Source organism: Chlorocebus sabaeus, chromosome 16 (assembly GCF_047675955.1).
Source record: "Chlorocebus sabaeus isolate Y175 chromosome 16, mChlSab1.0.hap1, whole genome shotgun sequence".
NCBI classification, from domain to species: domain Eukaryota; kingdom Metazoa; phylum Chordata; class Mammalia; order Primates; family Cercopithecidae; genus Chlorocebus; species Chlorocebus sabaeus.
Genome location: NC_132919.1, coordinates 3827769 through 3847322, shown reverse-complemented (window position 1 = coordinate 3847322; position 19554 = coordinate 3827769). Strand labels below are relative to the sequence as shown.

Below are 19554 nucleotides of genomic sequence, written 5' to 3'. Positions count from 1 at the left end.
AACCCGGGAGGCGGAGCTTGCAGTGAGCTGAGATCCGGCCACTGCACTCCAGCCTGGGTGACAGAGCGAGACTCCGTCTCAAAAAAAAAAAAAAAAGAAAAAAGAAAAAAACACACAAACAACCAAAAAAACAAACAAACAAACAAACAAAAAACACAAGTACGGAATATTTGCAACCCAGGAAGCTAAAAAGAAAGGCTTAGGGGCCGAGACTTCAGATGCGTTCCTCTCGGTGGGTTTCATCCTTGACTGTAAGTTCCTGCCTCAGACTCCTGAGTGGCTGGGATTACAGGCACCCGCCACCAAACTTGGCTAATTTTTGTATTTTTAGTACAGACGGGGTTTCACCATCTTGGCCAGGCTGGTCTTGAACTCCTGACCTCGTGATCCGCCCGCCTCTCCTCCCAAAGTGCTGGGATTCCAGGCGTGAGCCACGGCGCCCGGCCTCCACTGACATTTCGTGCGAATGCTGCCAGCTCCTGGGATGCCGTCTCCCTCCCAAGCCTGTGTTAACTCTGGGCTAGAACACTGAACAAAGTCACAGGAGGGTCCCTTGGAACAAACGGCGTTCGTTCATCAATGAAGACTAGCCAATCGCCGAGGCTGTGAGTGAGCTGTGCGTCTCCCTTTTCCTTTCTTTGTTCTCGGTGAGAAACGGCTGGCGTGGGGTCAGCCCCTCCGTCTGGCAGCTCTCCTTCAGCTGCTCCGTCCCGCTGAGGTAACGAGCACCTCTGGTAATTCTGACTCAAACACGACACCAAGCTGTGTCCTTCCACCGCTCCAGAGTCGGAGCATGCGGCCTGGGAATGCGCAGAATTACCCGTGACACCTCCAGGAAGAGGTAGGGGCACGATGCCGGCACCTGTCAGTTGCACCAGCCTCGCTGGGCCTGGCAGGTTTTGGTTTCCCCCCAGTGGATCCTACGCCCAAAGCCATCTCTACCCTCCGAGGTCCTGAGGGATGAAGGGACAGCAGAACCACGGCTCCATCACACCCACCCACAGAGTGAGACGGCAGGTGGAGTCGCCCGCACCTCAGACTCTTCCCTCCTCACTTCCTCTCTACTTACTTAGCGTAGAGATAAAGGCGACTACGCCGAGACCTCTCTGTGATGCACGGCTGGCATTTAGTGAGCATTTCTCAGGTGCCATGTGTGGTGCCAAGGGCCTATAGCACTCGGGTACATTCTGCTGGAAGGAGCAGACCCACCCCAGAACCCAACTGCTTTGAATAATAAAGTCTTTTTTTTTTTTTTGAGACAGAGTCTCACTCTGTCACCTGGGCTGGAGTGCAGTGGTACGATCTCGGCTCACTGAAACCTCCACCTCCTGGGTTCAAGCGATTCTCCTGCCTCAGTCTCCCAAGTAGCCAGGACTACAGGCGCCTGCCACCACGCCCGGCTAATTTTTTGTATTTTTAGTAGAGATGGGGTTTCACCATGTTGGCCAGGCTGGTCTCGAACTCCTGACCTCATGATTCACCTGCCTTGTCCTCCCAAAGTGCTGGGATTACAGGTGTGAGCCACCGCACCCAGTCAATAAAGGCTTTTAAGATCATCTCTCGGCTGGGCACAGGAGCTCATGCCTGTAATCACAGCACTTTGGGAGGCAGAGGCCAGGAGGTAGGCTGCAGTGAGCCAAGAGTGTGCCACTGTACGGCAGCCTAGGAGACAGAGTGAGACCCTGTATCCAAAAAAAAAAAAAAAAAAAAAAGAGAGAGAATCTCTCAGAACAAGAAGTCTGGAAGTCAGTAATCTCGGGCTATTCTGCAGTTCAGCAATGCTCCCATCCTCCTGCTCGGCCATCCTCATTGTGAGGGTTTTACATTCTCAAGCTGGAGGCCTCATGGGCACAAAACAGCTGCTGCAATTCCAGCATCATAAGCTCATCACAGGCAGGAAGTAGGGAAAGCAAAGGCTTCCTCCTCTGTATTTTATTCAGGAAGCCCATCAGACTTCCTCTTATAACTCATTGGCCAGAGGTGGGTCATGTGACCACCCTTAGCCACCAGGGCAGCTGGGAAAGCCAGTATCCAACGAAGAGTAGGGCATCGCTGTCAATGGCTTAGCCCACTCATGATTCATGCACTGGACCTGGCACTTTTGCTACCTGGAGCAAACTCAGGCTTCCATTAGCAAAAGGGCTGTCATCTCTGTTGGGTAGCCAACTACCGCTGCCATGCATCTTCTCAAATTCACAAAGCCCACTGAGGTGGGGCCTATTATTCTTTCCATTTCATAGATGATGAAACTGAGACTCACAGACATTTCATAACTTGCCCAAGATCACACAGCTCGTAACTGGCAAGGATCTCATCCTAGATCTGTCCCCATAGAGAGTGCTTTTAGCTACCACATATGCCTACATACCTGCTGCTTATATACCACCCCAGACTGTGAACCTCTTGAGGAAAGACAGAGGTTCTTCCCTCTCTTCATTTTCATCATCATCTTCATCTTTGCACTTCAGCAGTGCCTTGCAATGGACAGAAGCCCTGCTGAATTAATTTAAACACATAACCATTTGGTTTTGATGCTCGCTGCTTTGTAATATGCTTTAAAACCAAGAGTTTTAAACTTGCCAACACTGCCTTTAAAAATACGCCTCTTTTCTTTTGTATTGTTTTCCACTTACCCATGCTGGGTTCCTGAAGTCCTGGGCATAATTCCAATGTAAATATCACCAATGATGGAAATTTGGGGAAGCAGAGGAGGGTGAAAGACCAATTGAGGCCCTGGAGAGTGTCAGTTCCTCATTAACAGTGGAGCCATGGAAAATTCTTTGTTCCCGCCTGTTGGCTTCTTGCCTCCAGGATCTGGGTGGGTATTGCCTTTGGCTAGCTTCCTGCTCAGGTCACAGACAGTCTGATCAGAGTGGGAGTGTCCTGGGGAACAGAGGCCTGAACCAGGCTGGGTCCCTGGAAGTGGATGCAAGAAAAAGGTGGGCACTGTGAGAATCAGCAGCCCAGTGGGCCCATGCTGGCCACTCTATGTCCACTTTCTTTTTTTTTTTTTAATTGGAGATGGAGTCTTGCTCTGTCACCCAGGCTGGAGTGCAGTAGCATGATCTCATCTTACTGCAACCTCCAACTCCCAGGTTCAAGCGATTCTCCTACCTCAGCCTCCTGAGTAGCTGGGATTACAGATGCCCACCACCATGGCTGGCTAATATTTGTTGTATTTTTAGTAGAGATGAGGTTTCACCATGTTGGCCAGGCTGGTCTCCAACTCTTGACCTCAGGTGATCTGCCTGCCTCAGCCTCCCAAAGTGCTGGGATTACAGGTGTGAGCCTACAGTACCTGGCCTCTATGTCCACTGTCTCAGGTGGCACTCATAATGACCCTGTAGGACTGGGACCACTGTACTTCCCATTTTACCATGAGAAAACTGAGGTTCAGAGAGGTGGAGCCACTCCTCTAAGGTCACACAGTAGAGCTAAGACTGAAGCCAACTGACTTCTCAGGTGGAGTCCTTAACCTAGTCGAGGGTGACCGGCAGGTACCTCGGGGGCCTTGGAGAGGGTACTGAGGGCATGTTGGGGGCCAAAGAGGCTCTGGGCCCATCCTCAGGGCTATCTAACTCAGTGTTCAGGAGCAGGGGCTTTGAGTAAGAACTTGCACTGTCTGGGGACCAGGGACAAAAACTCCAGGACCCTTTCTGTCCAGCACAGAGGTTATGAGCCTGGGCTCTGGGGCCACATGACCTGCAGGAAATCTCTGCTCTCCCAGGTATTGGTCATGTGGCCCTCGTTTCACTGGGTGTAATAGCACTGCTCTAAGGCTGCTTCTGAGGATGAAGCAATGCACTTAGCCCCGAGCCTCCATCAGCCAGGATGCAGTTCGTGTGAACCGTGGTTACTTGACATCCTCACAGTGGAAAGGGCTGCAAGGGCCGAGGGCAGACCCCCTCCTGATCCCATCCTTCCCTCTGCCCCTGCAGCTGCCTTTGGAAGTGCTGCTTTTGGGGTGGGCTGAGCCAGGAGGGCCTGGGCTGATTTGGGTATGCAAATGAGGGGTGTGAGTCCAGGGAATTAAAGACACGTGTACGCCAACTTGCAAATTTGAACATTTTCCTGGAGTCTGGTTGTTGGAAGCCAGGGGACGCAGCCTAACCGAAGCTCCCTCCCACCCAGCGCCCCCGCTGTGTCCAGACAGCAGCTTGAGGCCCAGCCACTCTCAGCACCCAACAGCCACTCTGGGAATGACCACACTCCCCTGCCCTGCAGATCCCCTGGGTCCGCCGGGCCTGGGCTGGGTGTGCCGTAGTTATGGCTTCAGGCAGGCAGCGTAGAGAGACAGAGGGCACGCCAAGGTCACCGCCAGGGCCAGCTATGGATCCGAGAGCCCTGCCTGTGCATCTGCCACAGAGGTTGGCCGCAGCCCAGGCGTCAGGTGGCTTGGACACAGTGCCCAGCCCTGCCACGCTGGGGATCTGGGTGCCGCTGCCAACTTCCCCCACCTCTCTGGGCTCCCAGGCCCCACCTGGGGACCTGGTAAGAACCCAGAGCACTTCGGCCTGACCTGGAAGTCGCCGGGCCTGGGCTCTGGGCCACAATGACAGGATATCCCCAGGGAGCTGGGCTGGCTGCCCATGCAGGGAACACCAGGGCGGAGACCTGGCACAGCCGCACGAGAAGACCCAGAAGGGCATCGAGGAGGAAAAGTCGGGACAGCTGAGCCCCAGGGGTCAAAAACAGTCCAGGGTTGTTAAGGAAACCAGGACTACAGGCAGTGGGGGCAGGGAACACTGTGCACCTACAAGCAGAGCCTGAGAGCCAAGGCCAGGGCCCCGGACTCCTGCTGCTTCATCCTCGTGGCCAGGGACCCTGCAGCCTCCAGACGCCGTCCCACACCCACCTTACAGCAACCCTGTGTTCGGGGGGAAAGGGATGTTCCCAGACTCCCACAGCCAGGGTGGTGCCCGGGAGAACCCAGCCCAGCTTGAGGACTTGCCCAGCCACCCTCACCCAGCCCCAGGCCTGGGAGCACCCTCTGTGGTGAGCCTGCAGCCCAACCCCACAACCCGTGCACACAGGAGTCAGGCTGGCTCTGCAGGTTCGGGGCCTGACCACCTGCCCTCAGGCACCCCCAAGCCAACAGCTTCTTCCCCATACCAGGGAGCATGTCCCAGATCTCAAAATGCCTTTTCCAGTTGGGCCTTAAGGCTTACAAGCTCCTTGGGGTATAACAATTTACAAGGCAAACAGGGGTGTTGTGTCTTATGCACTAACAACCCACTTCCAACTGAGGCCTGCAGGCAGACTGGTCAGGCGCGGGCTGGGACAACTGGAGCCCTCTCCCTCCAGCAGAGCCTCTGGCCTCACTGCCACGGTGCTGGTAGGTACAGCACAAGACTGGCACTGTGTATCTGTGCCTCACATTGTGGCAGCAAAGAAGGTAGCACAGAGCCAGGGAGAGCCCAACTCACTGTGTGGCATCAGCAAATCCCAGCCCCTCTCTGAGACTTAAACCCCTGTCCGTGTCCGGGCGTGGTGGCTCACACCTGTCATCCCAGCACTTTGGGAGGCCGAGGCAGAAGGATCACCTGAGGTCCGGAGTTCAAGACCAGCCTGGCCAACATGGTGAAACCCCGTCTCTACTAAAAATACAAAAATTGGCCGGGCATGGTGGCGGGCACCTGTAATCCCAGCTACTCGGGAGGCTGAGGCAGGAGAATCTCTTGAACCCAGGAGGCGGAGGCTGCAGTGAGCCGAGATCGTGCCACTGCACTCCAGCCTGGAAGACAGAGAGAGAGAATGTCTCAAAAAAAAAAAAAAGAGGCCGGGCGCAGTGGCTCACACCTGTAATCCCAGCACTTTGGGAGGCCGAGACGGGCAGATCACGAGGTCAGGAGATCGATACCATCCTGGCTAACATGGTGAAACCCTGTCTCTACTAAAAATACAAAAACTTAGCCAGGCGTGGTGGTGGGTGACTGTAGTCCCAGCTACTCGGGAGGCTGAGGCAGGAGAATGGTGTGAACCTGGGAGGCGGAGGTTGCAGTGAATGGAGATCATGCCACTGCCCTCCAGCCTGGGCAACAGAGCGAGACTCCGTCTCAAAACAAACAAACAAACAAAATTTTAAAAAATTGGCCAGGCATGGTAGTGAGTGCCTGTAATCCCAGCTGTTCAGGAGGTTGAAGCAGGAGAATGGCTTGAACCCAGGAGGCAGAGGTTGCAGTGAGCTGAGATTGCACCACTGCACTCCAGTCTGGGTGACAGAGCAAAACTCCACCTCAAAAAAAGCAAAAACAAACACACACACACACACACACACACAAACCCCTGCCCATACAATGGGGTGCTGCCTGATGTATCTCATGGAGAGGACGGCGCACACTTACGGATGTGGGTATGCTCATCCATTCTTTCCCTTTCTAGTATTTATTTGCACCTTGCTTCTTTTTCTTGTCTTATTGCGTTGGCTAGAACTGCCTTCGTTAAACCAATCAATATCTTTGAGAGTCCAGTAAATGCCAGACCGGGTGCCAGGAACTGAGACACAGCAGTGAGTGCCACAGACGCCATGGCTTCTGCCCCAGGACATCCCCACCCTAGACAGCAACGTTACAATGACCGTCGTGCGCTGGGCTGGACTGTAGAGGCCCCGTGATGACTCAAATGCAGCGCCTGTTCTGGACAGACACACAGTGTGGGTGCTGTGGATCAGAATTAGGAGCACACAAGCCGCTGGCTGCTCGGGAGGCACAGGCCACTGGCTCCAGAGAGATCCAGGGGGACTTCTTGGAGAAGGCAGCATTGAAGCTTGACTTTGAAGAATGCTGAGGGTTTAGACACGTAAAGATGAGAAGAACATGTTTCCAGGACGGGTAACAGCAGACGTGGAAAAGGGCTGGGAGCAGGATAGAGCCAAACAGGTCAATGGGAGGAACTCTAAGGTCCTGGGGGTGGATGTGGGAGCAGGGGCGTGAGATGAGGCTGGCAAGATGGCCTTAAGGCCAAGCTGTGGAATTGATCTGAACTAGGGTGACAGAGGGAGTCACTGAAGGCACCTGGGCAGGAGGGTAGCAGTGGGGCTGCCTGGGGAGGACTGGGAGCAGCAGAGGGAGAAGGCAGGCCCCGAAGGAGTAGGCCTACGCTCACAAGGCTCGCCCCCTCTTCCTGAGGCCCAGGAGTGTCTCCGTCTGCTGCTGGGAGGGAGAGGACAGCTTCCTCTCCTCGGTCTGGCTGGGGAGATAACGGGGAGAGGACAGGAAGTTGCCTCAGGAGCGGAGGAGTGAGCTGCCTGGCCCCGGGTCCCCAGCCCCGCTCTGAGCAGGGTGTTCCTGTAGAGGTGGACGCAAGAGGGCAGGAGGTGGGTTCCCTTAGGCCAAAATGCAATGGTGCAGGTGTCCTGGGCTGGCTGGGGGCCCTGGGGGCCTGCTCAATCCTGCTGACCACACATCCCCACTTCCCCAGGCCCCAGAAGGCCAGGGTGTGCTCCACTCCCAGAAAGAGGCTCCAGAGTGTTCCCACCCAACTGAGTCATTCAACAAACACCCCCCACACCTCCCGGGAGCAGCGTCGAGTCAGGTGAAGTGGCTGCCAGACAAGGGAGCGGGGCAGACAGTGAACACCCACGGTACCGGGTGCAGGTGCTCGGCGGGTCACAGGAGGGAGGAGGAGGGAGCCCTATTGGCCTCAGGGATTTGGGGGCTTGCAGGCCTTTAGGATGGGTAGGAATTAGCCAGCTGAGAGATGGAGAGGTGTTACGAGCAGATAGAAGGGCATGGGCAAAGACCCAGAGCTAGAAACTTCCTACTGTGTGCAGGAGCTGGATGTGGCTCAGTGTGGCCCCTACTGTGTGCAGGGTCTGGATGTGGCTCAGTGTGGCCCCTACTGTGTGCAGGGGCTGGATGTGGCTCAGTGTGGCCCCTACTGTGTGCAGGGGCTGGATGTGGCTCAGAGTGGACGCCCTACTGTGTGCAGGGGCTGGATGTGTCTCAGTGTGGCCCCTACTGTGTGTAGGGTCTGGATGTGTCTCAGTGTGGCCCCTACTGTGTGCAGGCTCTGGATGTGGCTCAGTGTGCCCCCTACTGTGTGCAGGGGCTGGATGTGGGTCAGTGTGCCCCCTACTGTGTGCAGGGGCTGGATGTGGGTCAGTGTGCCCCCTACTGTGTGCAGGGGCTGGACGTGGGTCAGTGTGCCCCCTACTGTGTGCAGGGGCTGGACGTGGCTCAGTGTGCCCCCTACTGTGTGCAGGGGCTGGATGTGGGTCAGTGTGCCCCCTACTGTGTGCAGGGGCTGGACGTGGCTCAGTGTGCCCCCTACTATGTGCAGGGGCTGGATATGGCTCAGTGTGGTCCCTACTGTGTGCAGGGGCTGGATGTGGCTCAGAGTGGATGCCCTACTGTGTGCAGGGGCTGGATGTGGCTCAGAGTGGATGCCCTGCTGTGTGCAGGGGCTGGATGTGGCTCAGAGTGGATGCCCTACTGTGTGCAGGGGCTGGATGTGGCTCAGTGCAGGTCTCATGGGAGGAAGGAAGTGGTGAGGGTGAAGTCAGGACCTGGTGGGAAAGCCTTGAGGGCTGGACGGTGGCTGTGAGGGCAGAGCTGACGAGGTGGGAGGGTGGGAGTCTCAGGGCTCCTAGGAGGACCCATCGCAAAGCACAGAGAGGCTGGAGGAGCCAGGCGGGAGGTGGCTCCAGGCGAGGGGGGTCTAGGCCCAGGAGGACTGACGGGGTGCATCAGAGACTTACACAGGGGTCCCGAAGCCAAAAAGACAACAACAAAATAACTTGGGGTGGGGGCAAGATAATAGGGGGGTGTCACCCACCCTGAACAGCTGGGAGCCAAGGTCCTCCCCTGCCCCTCCCCTGAGGGAAGGCTGTCCAATAGGGAGCGGGGGTGGGGGCGTAAAACAGCAGACCCCGATGCTCAGATGACATCAGATAAGACGGACAAACGGGTGACTCGCTGCTCAGCAGCAGGTCGTTAGAACACCTGGGACACCTGCTCACCAGGCCCAGGTGACCCTGAACAAGAGCAAGGTGAGGTTCCCAAGCCTGCAAGCCTGTTTGCATTTTGACTCAAACCAATTTACAAACCAAAGTGGGGCAGCAGCAGGGCCACCCCGCCACTGTTTTCTGTTCTCTCTGGGGAAAGATGCCGTCCCCACCACTTCCCCTGTCATCGCTGACATGACGGACAGGGGGCTCAGGCCCAGAGGCAGGCGGGTACCTCTAAGACCTCACAGCCAGGTCGACCTTGCAGAGTCTGTTCCCTCAGCCTGGAACACTGCCCTGTGCCTTCAGATTTCAGGAGTATCCCTTCCTCCAGAAAGCCTCCCGAGCTCCCTGACTGGGAGACGTTCGCCCTCCACCGCCTGTCATGTTCTCAAGGTGCCTCTGACCACGCTGTGATCTGTTGCTGCATGTGGTTATCTGGGATGAACGGCTTGCTTCTTTCTCAGGCGTTGGCACGGGGAGAACAAGGACCTTCTCTCCAGGGTCTGGTGTCATGCCTGAGGCATGCTGGGTCCTTCAAAATTTTATTATTTATTTATTTATTTAGAGATGGGGTCTTGCTCTGTCGCCCAGGGTGGAGTGCAGTGCACGATCATGGTTCACAGCTTGACCTCCTGGGCTCAAACAGTCCTCCCACCTCAGCCTCCTGAGTAGCTGGGACCACAGGCTACCATACCTGGTTAATTTTTTAAACTTTTTTGTAGAGATGGGGGTCTCCTATGTTGCCCAGGGTGGTCTCAAACTCCTGGCCTCAAGTGATCTTCCCACCTTGGCCTCCCAAAGTGCTGGGATTACAGGTGCAGGCCACCATATCCAACTGATAATTTTTTTTTTTTTTTTTGAGATGGAGTTTTGCTCTTGTCACCCAGGCTAGAGTGCAATAGTGTGATCTTGGCTCACTGAAACCTCCTCCTCCCAGGTTCCAGTGATTCTCCTGCCTCAGCCTCCCAAGTAGCTGGGATTACAGGCGCCTGTCACCATGCCCGACTAATTTTTGTATTTTTAGTAGAGACGGGGTTTCGTCATGTTGGCCAGGCTGGTCTCGATCTCCTGACCTCAGGTGATCCACTCACCTCGGCCTCCCAAAGTGCTGAGATTACAGGTGTGAGCCACCGTGCCCAACTAAGAAATAGTTTTGAATGAATTAAGCTAGAATAACCACGGGGCAGAGCTCAGGCATCCTGCCGCTCCCCCCTCCTCCCGAGCCCTCCCAAACTCCAGCCCAGAACTTATCTCCTGAACAGTGGCTCAAACTCCTACTTCACTTTTCTGGAGCCAAGACTCTTCCTCAGGGCAGGGTTAGAACCCCCTGAGGCCAGACTGCCCTAAGGTCAGTCCCTGGCTTTTGAGGAGACTGTCGTGGTCCTAGCCCAGCAGAGGACCCAGGAACCAAAGGACCCAGAGGACTCAGACTCCTTTGTGTGTCCAGGAAAGCCATCGACACGCAAAGAGCAGCACATGCCTGGGCCGGGGGTTCCGGCTGAAGCTCTCTCCCTCAGCGTCCCTGGCTGAGTCTACTTGAGTCCTTTCCTTTCCCTGGGCCTCAGTTTCCACTTGTGTACAATGAGGAGGTAGGCCTTCATCGCTGGTGGCCTCGGCAGGGGTCTCATTCAGAGTCAATCAAGCGTGCAGGGAAGACAGTGAATACACTGGGTTGGAGCAGGCAATGAAATGAGTTTCTGGGCCGGCGCGGTGGCTCAAGCCTGTAATCCCAGCACTTTGGGAGGCTGAGACGGGCGGATCGCGAGGTCAGGAGATCGAGACCATCCTGGCTAACACGGTGAAACCCCGTCTCTACTAAAAAATACGAAAAACTAGCCAGGCGAGGTGGCGGGCGCCTGTGGTCCCAGCTACTCGGGAGGCTGAGGCAGGAGAATGGTGTAAACCCGGGAGGCGGAGCTTGCAGTGAGCTGAGATCTGGCCACTGCACTCCAGCCTGGGCGACAGAGCGAGACTCCGTCTCAAAAAAAAGAAAGAAAAGAAATGAGTTTCCAGATTTTAGGGAGGGGAGCTGGAAGAGCAATCTAGGCCAGAGGAACTGCATGAACCAAAGGGTGACGCTAGGATGTACAAGGCCAGTGAATCTGGAAGAGACAGGTTTGCCTTGGCTAGGGGCCCGTGGCTCAAGGGATTTGATTGCTGTGTTGAAGAGTCTGGACTTGATCCTGCCAGTACTAGGGAGCCAAGGAAGGTTCTTGAGGAGAGGAATGAAGTAATGAAAGCACCATCTCCGTGAAGCAATCTTGCTATACCAGAAGTAAGTCTGGAGACAGGAAGGCCAGGACGCGGGCTGTTGGAAAGGTATAGCTTGAGAGAGAAGATGGGCCTGAGTTCGAGCAGTGACAGAAAGGCAGAAGCAAGGGGATGGAGCGTGTAGGACGTCCTCTGCCCAGTGAAAGCTGCACTGGCCTTGTGTTTTGGGACAGACCCAGCAGGCAGGTTAGGGATTGCTTAGGAGCCTGTGCTTTGGAGTCAGATCAGGTTTTAATCCCAGCTGAACGCCCCTGGGCAAGTGCCCTAGGCTCTCTGAGCCTCTCAGGCTCTTATCTGTAAAATGGAAAGAGGACTGGCCAGGGAATTTGTGGAGCCCAGTGCAAAACGAAAATGAGGACCCTTAGGTGAAAAAACAGAGGGGCCAGGTGCAGTGTCTCATGTCTGTAATCCCAGCACTTTGAGAGCTTGAGGTGGAAGGCTCCTGGGAGCCCAGGAGTTTGAGACCAGCCTGGGCAACAAAGTGAGACCCTGCCTCTACAAAAAAGTTTAAAAAATAATTGGCCAGGCATGGTGGTGTGCACCTACAGGCCCAGCTACTAGGGAGGCTGAAGCGAGAGGATGGCTTAAGCCCAGCAGTTCGAAGCTGCAGTGAACCACGATCGCACCACTGCACTCCTGCTGGGCAGCACAGTGAGACCTCGTCTCAAAAGAATTTAAAAAATAAAAATAAATTAAAAACAGGGAAAATAGTCTCATTAAAGGCACTAAGGCCGGGCGCGGTGGCTCACGCCTGTAATCCCAGCACTTTGGGAGGCCGAGGTGGGCGGATCACAAGGTCAGGAGATCGAGACCATGGTGAAACCCCGTCTCTACTAAAAATAGAAAAAATTAGCCGGGCGCAGTGGTGGGCGCCTGTAGTCCCAGCTACTCGGGAGGCTGAAGCAGGAGAATGGTGTGAACCCGGGAGGCGGAGCTTGCAGTGAGCCAAGATTGCGCCACTGCACTCCAGCCTGGGAGACAGAGCGAGACTCCGTCTCAAAAAAAAAAAAAAAAAAAAAAAAAAAAAAAAGGCACTAAAATATAAAGCTTTTCCTTTCTTGTGCAGTCTCTCTCAACTTGTCATGGTGCTTTTGAAAAAGCTACAATTTAATTTTCTTTTTTCTTTTTCTTTTCTTTCTTTTTTTTTTTGTTTTTTTGAGACAGAGTTTCGCTCTGTCGCCCAGGCTGGAGTGCAGTGGCACAATCTGGGCTCACTGCAAGCCCCGCCTCCCAGGTTTACACCGTTCTCCTGCCTCAGCCTCCCGAGTAGCTGGGACTACAGGCGCCCGCCACCACGCCCGGCTAGTTTTTTGTATTTTTTAGTAGAGACGGGGTTTCACCGTGTTAGCCAGGATAGTCTCATTCTCCTGACCTCGTGATCCGCCCGTCTCAGCCTCCCAAAGTGCTGGCATTACAGGCTTGAGCCACCGCGTCCGGCCTTTTTTTTTTTTTTTTTTTTTTGAGACAGTCTCACTTTGTTGCCCAGGCTGCAGTGCAGTGGCATGATCTTGGCTCATTGCAACCTCCACCTCCCAGGTTCAAGCAATTCTTCTGCCTCAGCCTCCTGAGTAGCTGGGACTACAGGCGCCCGCCACCACACCTGGCTAATTTTTTATCTTTTTGGTAGAGACGGGGGTTTCACCATGTTGGCCAGGCTGGTCTTGAACTCCTGACTTGAGGGGATCCACTCACCTCAGCCCCCAAAGTTCTGGGATTACAGGCAAGAGCCACGACACCCTAATTTTCTAAGAAAAGGAGAATTAAACATTTTAATTATTTGCATGAAATTTTATCATTTATCTTTGTGCAATGCCAGTTTTAAATGCATAATGAAGAGCATTTAACTCATATGTGTAATCACTAAAAGTACCACGTCTTAGTGTGTAGCTTGTACATGCACATACATTTTGTTCCGACCAGAACAGGAAAATGCTGTACAACACGAACTCAGCTGTTTCCATTTCACTTGTCAATATGAATACACTCTACCAACACCCTCTGCCTTTGCTTTACTGATGAGTAAAGACGGGCTGAAAAGAAAAGGAACTGTAGGCTGCCTTATCTTTTCCTTTCCTTCTGTGTCATCATGTCGAACGCGAGTGGTTGTTGAACACAGGGAAGTAATGTGAGTAAGAAATGATATGATAGGGACCCCTGACCTTTCGTGTTTCTCAGAACACTACTGTCTTCTTTCTGCATGAGGCAAATTCAGGTTCACATGGAAAGCAGGGCTTCTCGGCTGTCAGCTCCCCACTTACTCAGTTGCAGACAAAACACATTCACCCTAGACTTGATTGGAGTCCACTCAACTCCCAGCCATCATGAGTCCACCAGACTTCCATGCACACGGAGCACAGTGAACACTTTATGGGAAAGAGATGGCGTATTAAACAGGTCTCCTTGGCTCACAGCATGCTCCATTTTCCCATCGGGCTTCGCTTACAAAGCACAGGTTCAAAGAGAAAATTACCGTATTAAGAATTTCAAAGGGCCAGGCGTGGCGGCTCACGCCTGTAATCCCAACACTTTGGGAGGCTGAGGCGGGCAGATGTCCTGAGGTCGGGAGTTCGAGACCAGCCTGACCAACATGGAAAAACCTCATCTCTACTAAAAATACAAAAATTAGCCGGGCATGGTGGTGGGCACCTGTAATCCCAGCTACTCAGGAGGCTGAGGGAGGAGAATCGCTTGAACCCGGGAGGTGGAGCTTGCAGTGAGCCGAGATCACGCCACTGCACTCCAGCCTGGGCAACAGAGCAAGACTCCGTCTCAAAAAAACAAACAAGGCCGGGCGCGGTGGCTCAAGCCTGTAATCCCAGCACTTTGGGAGGCCGAGACGGGTGGATCACGAGGTCAGGAGATCGAGACCATCCTGGCTGACACGGTGAAACCCCGTCTCTACTAAAAAATACAAAAAACTAGCCGGGCGAGGTGGCGGGCGCCTGTAGTCCCAGCTACTCGGGAGGCTGAGGCAGGAGAATAGCGTGAACCCGGGAGGCGGAGCTTGCAGTGAGCTGAGATCTGGCCACTGCACTCCAGCCTGGGCCTCAGAGCGAGACTCCGTCTCAAAAAAAAAAAAATAAAAATAAAACAGAATGTCAAGATGGTGGTTGCAAAGCATTAGACCAAGTGGAGGGCAGGTGTGATGCTGTATTCCCACGGTCCCAGCCACTCAGGAGGCAGAGGCAAGAGGAGCATTTGAGTCCAGAAGTTGGAATCCAGCCTGGGCAACATAGTGAGACCCCCATCTCTAAAAACAACCACAACAACAAAAATCAAGCAGATGGTCCTTCTGACAGCTGCTGACCTGTCCAGGTTGCATGCCCATGAAGCCGGCTCTGAATGGGGATAATAAAATCCTCCTCCAGGGTTACTGTGAGGAGTAAATGGGGGTAATTTGTGAAACAAGCTTAGCATATGGTGAATGTTCAAGTCAGTGCCTGTAATTATAGATATTTCCCTACACGGCTTAGAGGCCTCTCCCCTGGGGAGGCCTGAGGGAAATCAGGGTGCTGGGCCATGGCCCTGACCGCCCCACTCCATGGTCCTTTCAGCCATCGCTGTCTCCTTTAATCTCTTCTCCATACCAACTTCTATGGGGGACTTTCCTAACAGGCCAACTTGGCCCCATCTCTCCATTTCTTAAAAAGCTTTCAGTACAAAACCCGGGACATAACATAGACAATTGAGGTTCTCAGTGTCCTAGCCCTGTCTCTCTAATTTACCCTCCTGGTCCTTGCACTCCTGCTCCTTACGATCCAGCCACACTAAGGAATCAAATCACTATCCCTGACATATAGCTGAGATTTCTCACCTTCAACTCAGGCTGGTTTTTTCTGCCTGCAACACCCTCTTCTCCATGTGTCTAAATATTTCCAGAAAAGCTAGGCGTGGTGGCTTACCCCTGTAATCCCAGCATTTTGAGAGGCCGAGGCAGGTGGATGAATAAAGAAGGACTGAAAATAACAGGAACAGTGGGTTGCCTTATCTTCACCATGCCTGGCCAACAAGGTGAAACCCCATCTGTACTAAAAATACAAAAATTAGTGAGACCAGCCTGGCCAACATGGTGAAACCCCATCTCTACTAAAAATACAAAAATTAGCTGGGCGTGGTGGTGGGTGCCTGTAATCCCAACTACTTGGGAGGCTGAGGCAGGAGAATCGCTTTAACCCAGGAGGCGGAGGTTGCAGTGAGCCAAGATCATGCCACTGCACTCCAACCTGGGCGACAGAGCGAGACTCAGTCTCAAAATAAATAAATAAATAAAAATAATAAATCAATAAATAAATCGTTCCAGGGAAGACCTCTCTTTCCTCGCCCCCACACGGGCCCCCTCAGGTGCGGCGAGTAGGTACACCTCGGCTAGGCACGTGGTATGTTCTGCCACCCTCTGTCCAGTGGAGGTGGCAAAAGCCGTGTCTAGGTGCCAGGCATGGAGTTCTTGGTTCCTGGCAGCTGGGAGGTGGGGAGTGTAGACCTGCCCTTTGGATAGCCTGCCTGTGACCATATCACCCTGGCCACCAGCTGTCTGTCCAGGCATAAAAAGAGAGCATAGTGGGGAGGGATGCAAGCCCTGGGGCAGGCAGCTGGAGTGTGAAATGACTGCGTGTGATTCTGTGGGAGCCGGGAGGGGCACCCAGAAGTTGCGACGGGGGCAGCCGAGCAGCTGGGCGTGCTGACAGGTGTGTGAGCCTGCCAGGTGAGGGCCCCAGTTGCTGGCAACGGTTCGTCCTGTCATGGTGGTTTGAAGGTAGGGTGGGGTGGGCTGGAGAAAGGGAACACAGGCCTGGCTGCCAGAGCAAACAGTCAGGCCTTCTGGCCCTACCTTCTAGCAAATACCAGCTCGCAGCTGAGGGTGCGGTGAAGTGGGAGAGGCTGGAGTTGAGGTCCCTCGGGCCGGCAGAGGAGGAGTCAGACCCCAAGATGTGTGCGTAGGGTGGAGCAAGGGTTTCCCAGCAGCTTGAACGCCTGGGTCTCCGTATCTCTGGGAAATAAGGCTCTAGTGGGGAGCTGTGGGGCTCTCTCCCCAGTCACGGCCTGGCTAACATTTTTCCTGGTCACTTAGGGATACAGTTGGGATTTTGTGGACTATAGCAGTGGGGAAGAAAGGCATAGGGTGGAACTATCTGGGGATATCAGGCTTGAGATCTAAAACGCCAGGCTGAGCGGGATGCAGTGGCTTATACCTGTAATCCCAACACTTTGGGAGGCCGAAGTGGGTCGATTGCTTGAGTCCAGGAGTTTCAGACCAGCCTGGGCAACATTGGGAAACTCTGTCTCTACAAAAAAAAAAAATATATATATACACACACACACACACACACACACACACACACACACACACATATATATACACTCACACACATAACATAAGCTGGGCATGGTGGCTCACGCCTATAATCCCAGCTACTCGGGAGGCTGAGGTGGGAGGATCGCCTGAGCCCGGGAAGCAGAAGTTGCAGTGAGCCGTGATCATGCCACTGCACTCCAGCCTAGGCGACAGTTCCAGATCCTGTCTCAAAAAAATAATAATGGGGCTGGGCGCTGTGGCTCATGCCTGTAATCCCAGCACTTCGGGAGGCTGAGGCAGGTGGATCACCTGAGGTCAGGAGTTCGAGACTAGCCTGGCCAACATGGCAAAACCCTGTCTGTACAAAAAAAAAAAAAAATTAGCCGGGTGTGGTGGCAGGCGCCTGTAATCCCAGCTACTCGGGGCGGTGAGGCAGGAGAATCGCTTGGTCCCGGGAGGTGGAGGTTGCAATGAGCTGAGATGTCGCCACTGCACTCCGCCTTGGCGACAGAGCTAGACACTGTCTCAAAGAAATTAAAAAAAAAAAGAAAAGAATAATAATAATGAAATCAATAATAAAATACCAGGCTGGGAGGAGCCACAGCCAGAAAACCAGCATTCATCTAGCTCCACAGCACCGGGCTGAGACGCAGTTGACATCCGGGGAATCCATCTGGATCAGCGCACAGAAGCTGGGGTGTGCATGATCTGGAGAGGGGTCAGCAGCTCCAGGCAAGGCTGGACGTTGAGGCTCTCAGGAGTGGGCGGGGGGCTGTGTCCTTGGGGCAGGGCGCAGCTGCAGCTATCTGGGAAAGCTTCCTGACTGCGGAGGCACAGAAGGGGTTTGGGGTTTGAACAGCCAGCTGTGCGGGCTCAATCCTGGCATCTCTTGACCCTGTGCAGCCTTGGTGGATGGCAGAGGCTGAGACTCTAGACAGCAGAGCCCAACTCGTGGGGGGAGGCAGATGGGGGCAGGGGTGAGGCTGTCTGGCTCTGTCAAGCTCGAGGGAGCGTCAATCAGGTTGTTCTCTTAGCTCCTCCTTTTGGCCGGGCGAGTGGTTTCTGCCTTCCTGCGACTTCCTCTTTTGACCCATTGCCGCTTCTCCTGGCCCTCCCGGGGCGGGTGGAGCCCGGGAGCGCTGGGGCTGGGTCTCATCCATCTCTCCCCGTCCCTGAGCCAGGGTCAGTCCCCTGGGAGCCCTGGGCAGAGACCCCCACTCCACCCTCTCAGGCCGCTCTGGGGAGCCCCACCCTTGCTCCCTGGTTACATTTCCCGCTGGGGTGACGGTGTGAGTCTAGGGTAAGGAGCCTGGTTTTCTTAACTTTCTTTCTTTTTTTTTAATTTTATTATTATTATACTTTAAGTTCTAGGGTGCATGTGCACAACGTGCAGGTTTGTTGCACATGTATACGTGTGCCATGTTGGTGTGCTGCACCCATCAACTCGTCAGCACCCATCAACTCGTCGTTTGCATCAGGTATAATAAAGAAAGCAGAAACACCAAATATGGAGAACACCCAGCGCTTTCCTCTAGGGGAAACCCGCTTATTCAGAAGCTTTCGGGTTCCCTCTGAAGCCACTTTGCAGAATTCGAGCTGGGAAGCCGGACGCCCCGGGCCCAGGAGAACTCACAGGAGGCGACGCGCAGCCCAGAGCCGGGTGCTCCGCAGCCCGCCCCAGCAGCTCTGCGGACCGGGATCCAGGACCCCCGGGCCAAGCGCCTCCGGCTCCCTACAGGGGCCCAGCGCGCGCCCCGCCTGCGGCCTCAGTTTCCCCTCTGCAGAACGGGCGGGGGGCCCGGGCGGTGCGCCCCGGGTCGCGGCGGGCGCGCAGGGCGGCCGGAAGGGGTGTGATGGGGGGCGGGCCCCGCGCCGCCCCGCCCCGGGGAGGGAGTCCCGGGCGCAGCATCCTGGCGCGGGCCGGGGCCGCAGCCGCCACTGCCGTCGGGGAAGGTCCCGGAGCGGACATGGCCTCGCGCGGCGCCAGCCCGGGCCCGAGCCCCCCGAGCCCCGCTTTGTAGCCCCCCACGGAGAGGCGGCCTCGACGGTGCCGACGGCGCAGACGGCCGGGCAGAGGCATGGAGGCGGCGCACCTGCTCCCGGCCGCCGACGTGCTGCGCCACTTCTCGGTGACAGCCGAGGGCGGCCTGAGCGCGGCGCAGGTGATCGGCGCGCGGGAGCGCTACGGCCCCAACGGTGAGCGCGCGGGCCGGGCCGGGGAGCGGGGGCCGCGCGCGCCGCAGTCTCAGTTTCCCCTCCTGCCTCCCCACCCGGCTCTGGGCGGGCAGGAAGCGAGGGCTCCGGAAACCTCTTCGGATGCTCCTGGGGCACCCGGCGGGGCTGCGGGGCCACCTTCGCGGGCGCGGGGACTGGGGGCTGGGGGCTGGGGTCGGGTTCCAGCTGGGGAGACCGGACGCCTGGTGCCCTCTGCGCGGTCCTCCCGGACTTCCCACCTCCACCCAGGCCCGGTCCCCCCTGGAAGCGTTATTTCACCCCATCCTGGACCGTATTCCACCCCCCACGCCGCGCCGCTCCCGCCGGTATCGTGCAGGTGCAGCGCTGACACCGGCGGGCGAGGGACGGCCGGAGACTCTGGCTCGGCCTCCCAACTGGCCCCAGGGTCTCCCCTGAGGGCTCCAGAAAACGCCCAAGAAGGTGCCGCTTATCAGCTAGCAGCTTTGGGGCCCCCACCCCCACCCCAGGTCTTCCTCTTTCTGCAACCCAAAGCGGATGTGGCTGGCGGAGTCGCTGGGGGCTTTGAACTGCTGAGGCGGGAGACCCACCTTCCTGGGGTGGCGGAGTCAAGGCCTCAGGGAGCTGCCAGGGAGGCCTTTCCCATCTCTGGGGAGGGAGGGAGGCTTCACGCCCTTGCTGTTCGGGTGGAGGGGTATCATTTCGTCCTCACCTCCTTCAAAGGAGTGTGGGATCCTCGTTTCTGCTAGAAGGCACATTGAGTGCCACCGGGTACTGTCCAGATGTGGCCTGGCACCTTGGAGGTCCCATGAGGGTGGAAGATACAGACGTGCCCTCCCCACATCCCTTC

At 55.5% G+C, this 19554-nt stretch overlaps 1 protein-coding gene across 3 annotated transcripts in view; it reads left to right on the top strand.

Annotated features, from left to right (window-relative positions):
- The first annotated feature begins 18407 nt into the window (after positions 1-18407).
- Positions 18408-19554, top strand: part of ATP2A3 (ATPase sarcoplasmic/endoplasmic reticulum Ca2+ transporting 3) — a 38555-nt gene continuing 37408 nt past the window's right edge. For all 3 annotated transcript variants that reach the window (XM_008009903.3, XM_008009900.3, XM_008009899.3), the window contains exon 1: positions 18408-18707. In XM_008009903.3, coding sequence (XP_008008094.2) covers positions 18590-18707 — 118 coding nt within the window. In that variant the 5' untranslated portion in view covers positions 18408-18589. The remainder of the gene's footprint in view (positions 18708-19554) is intronic.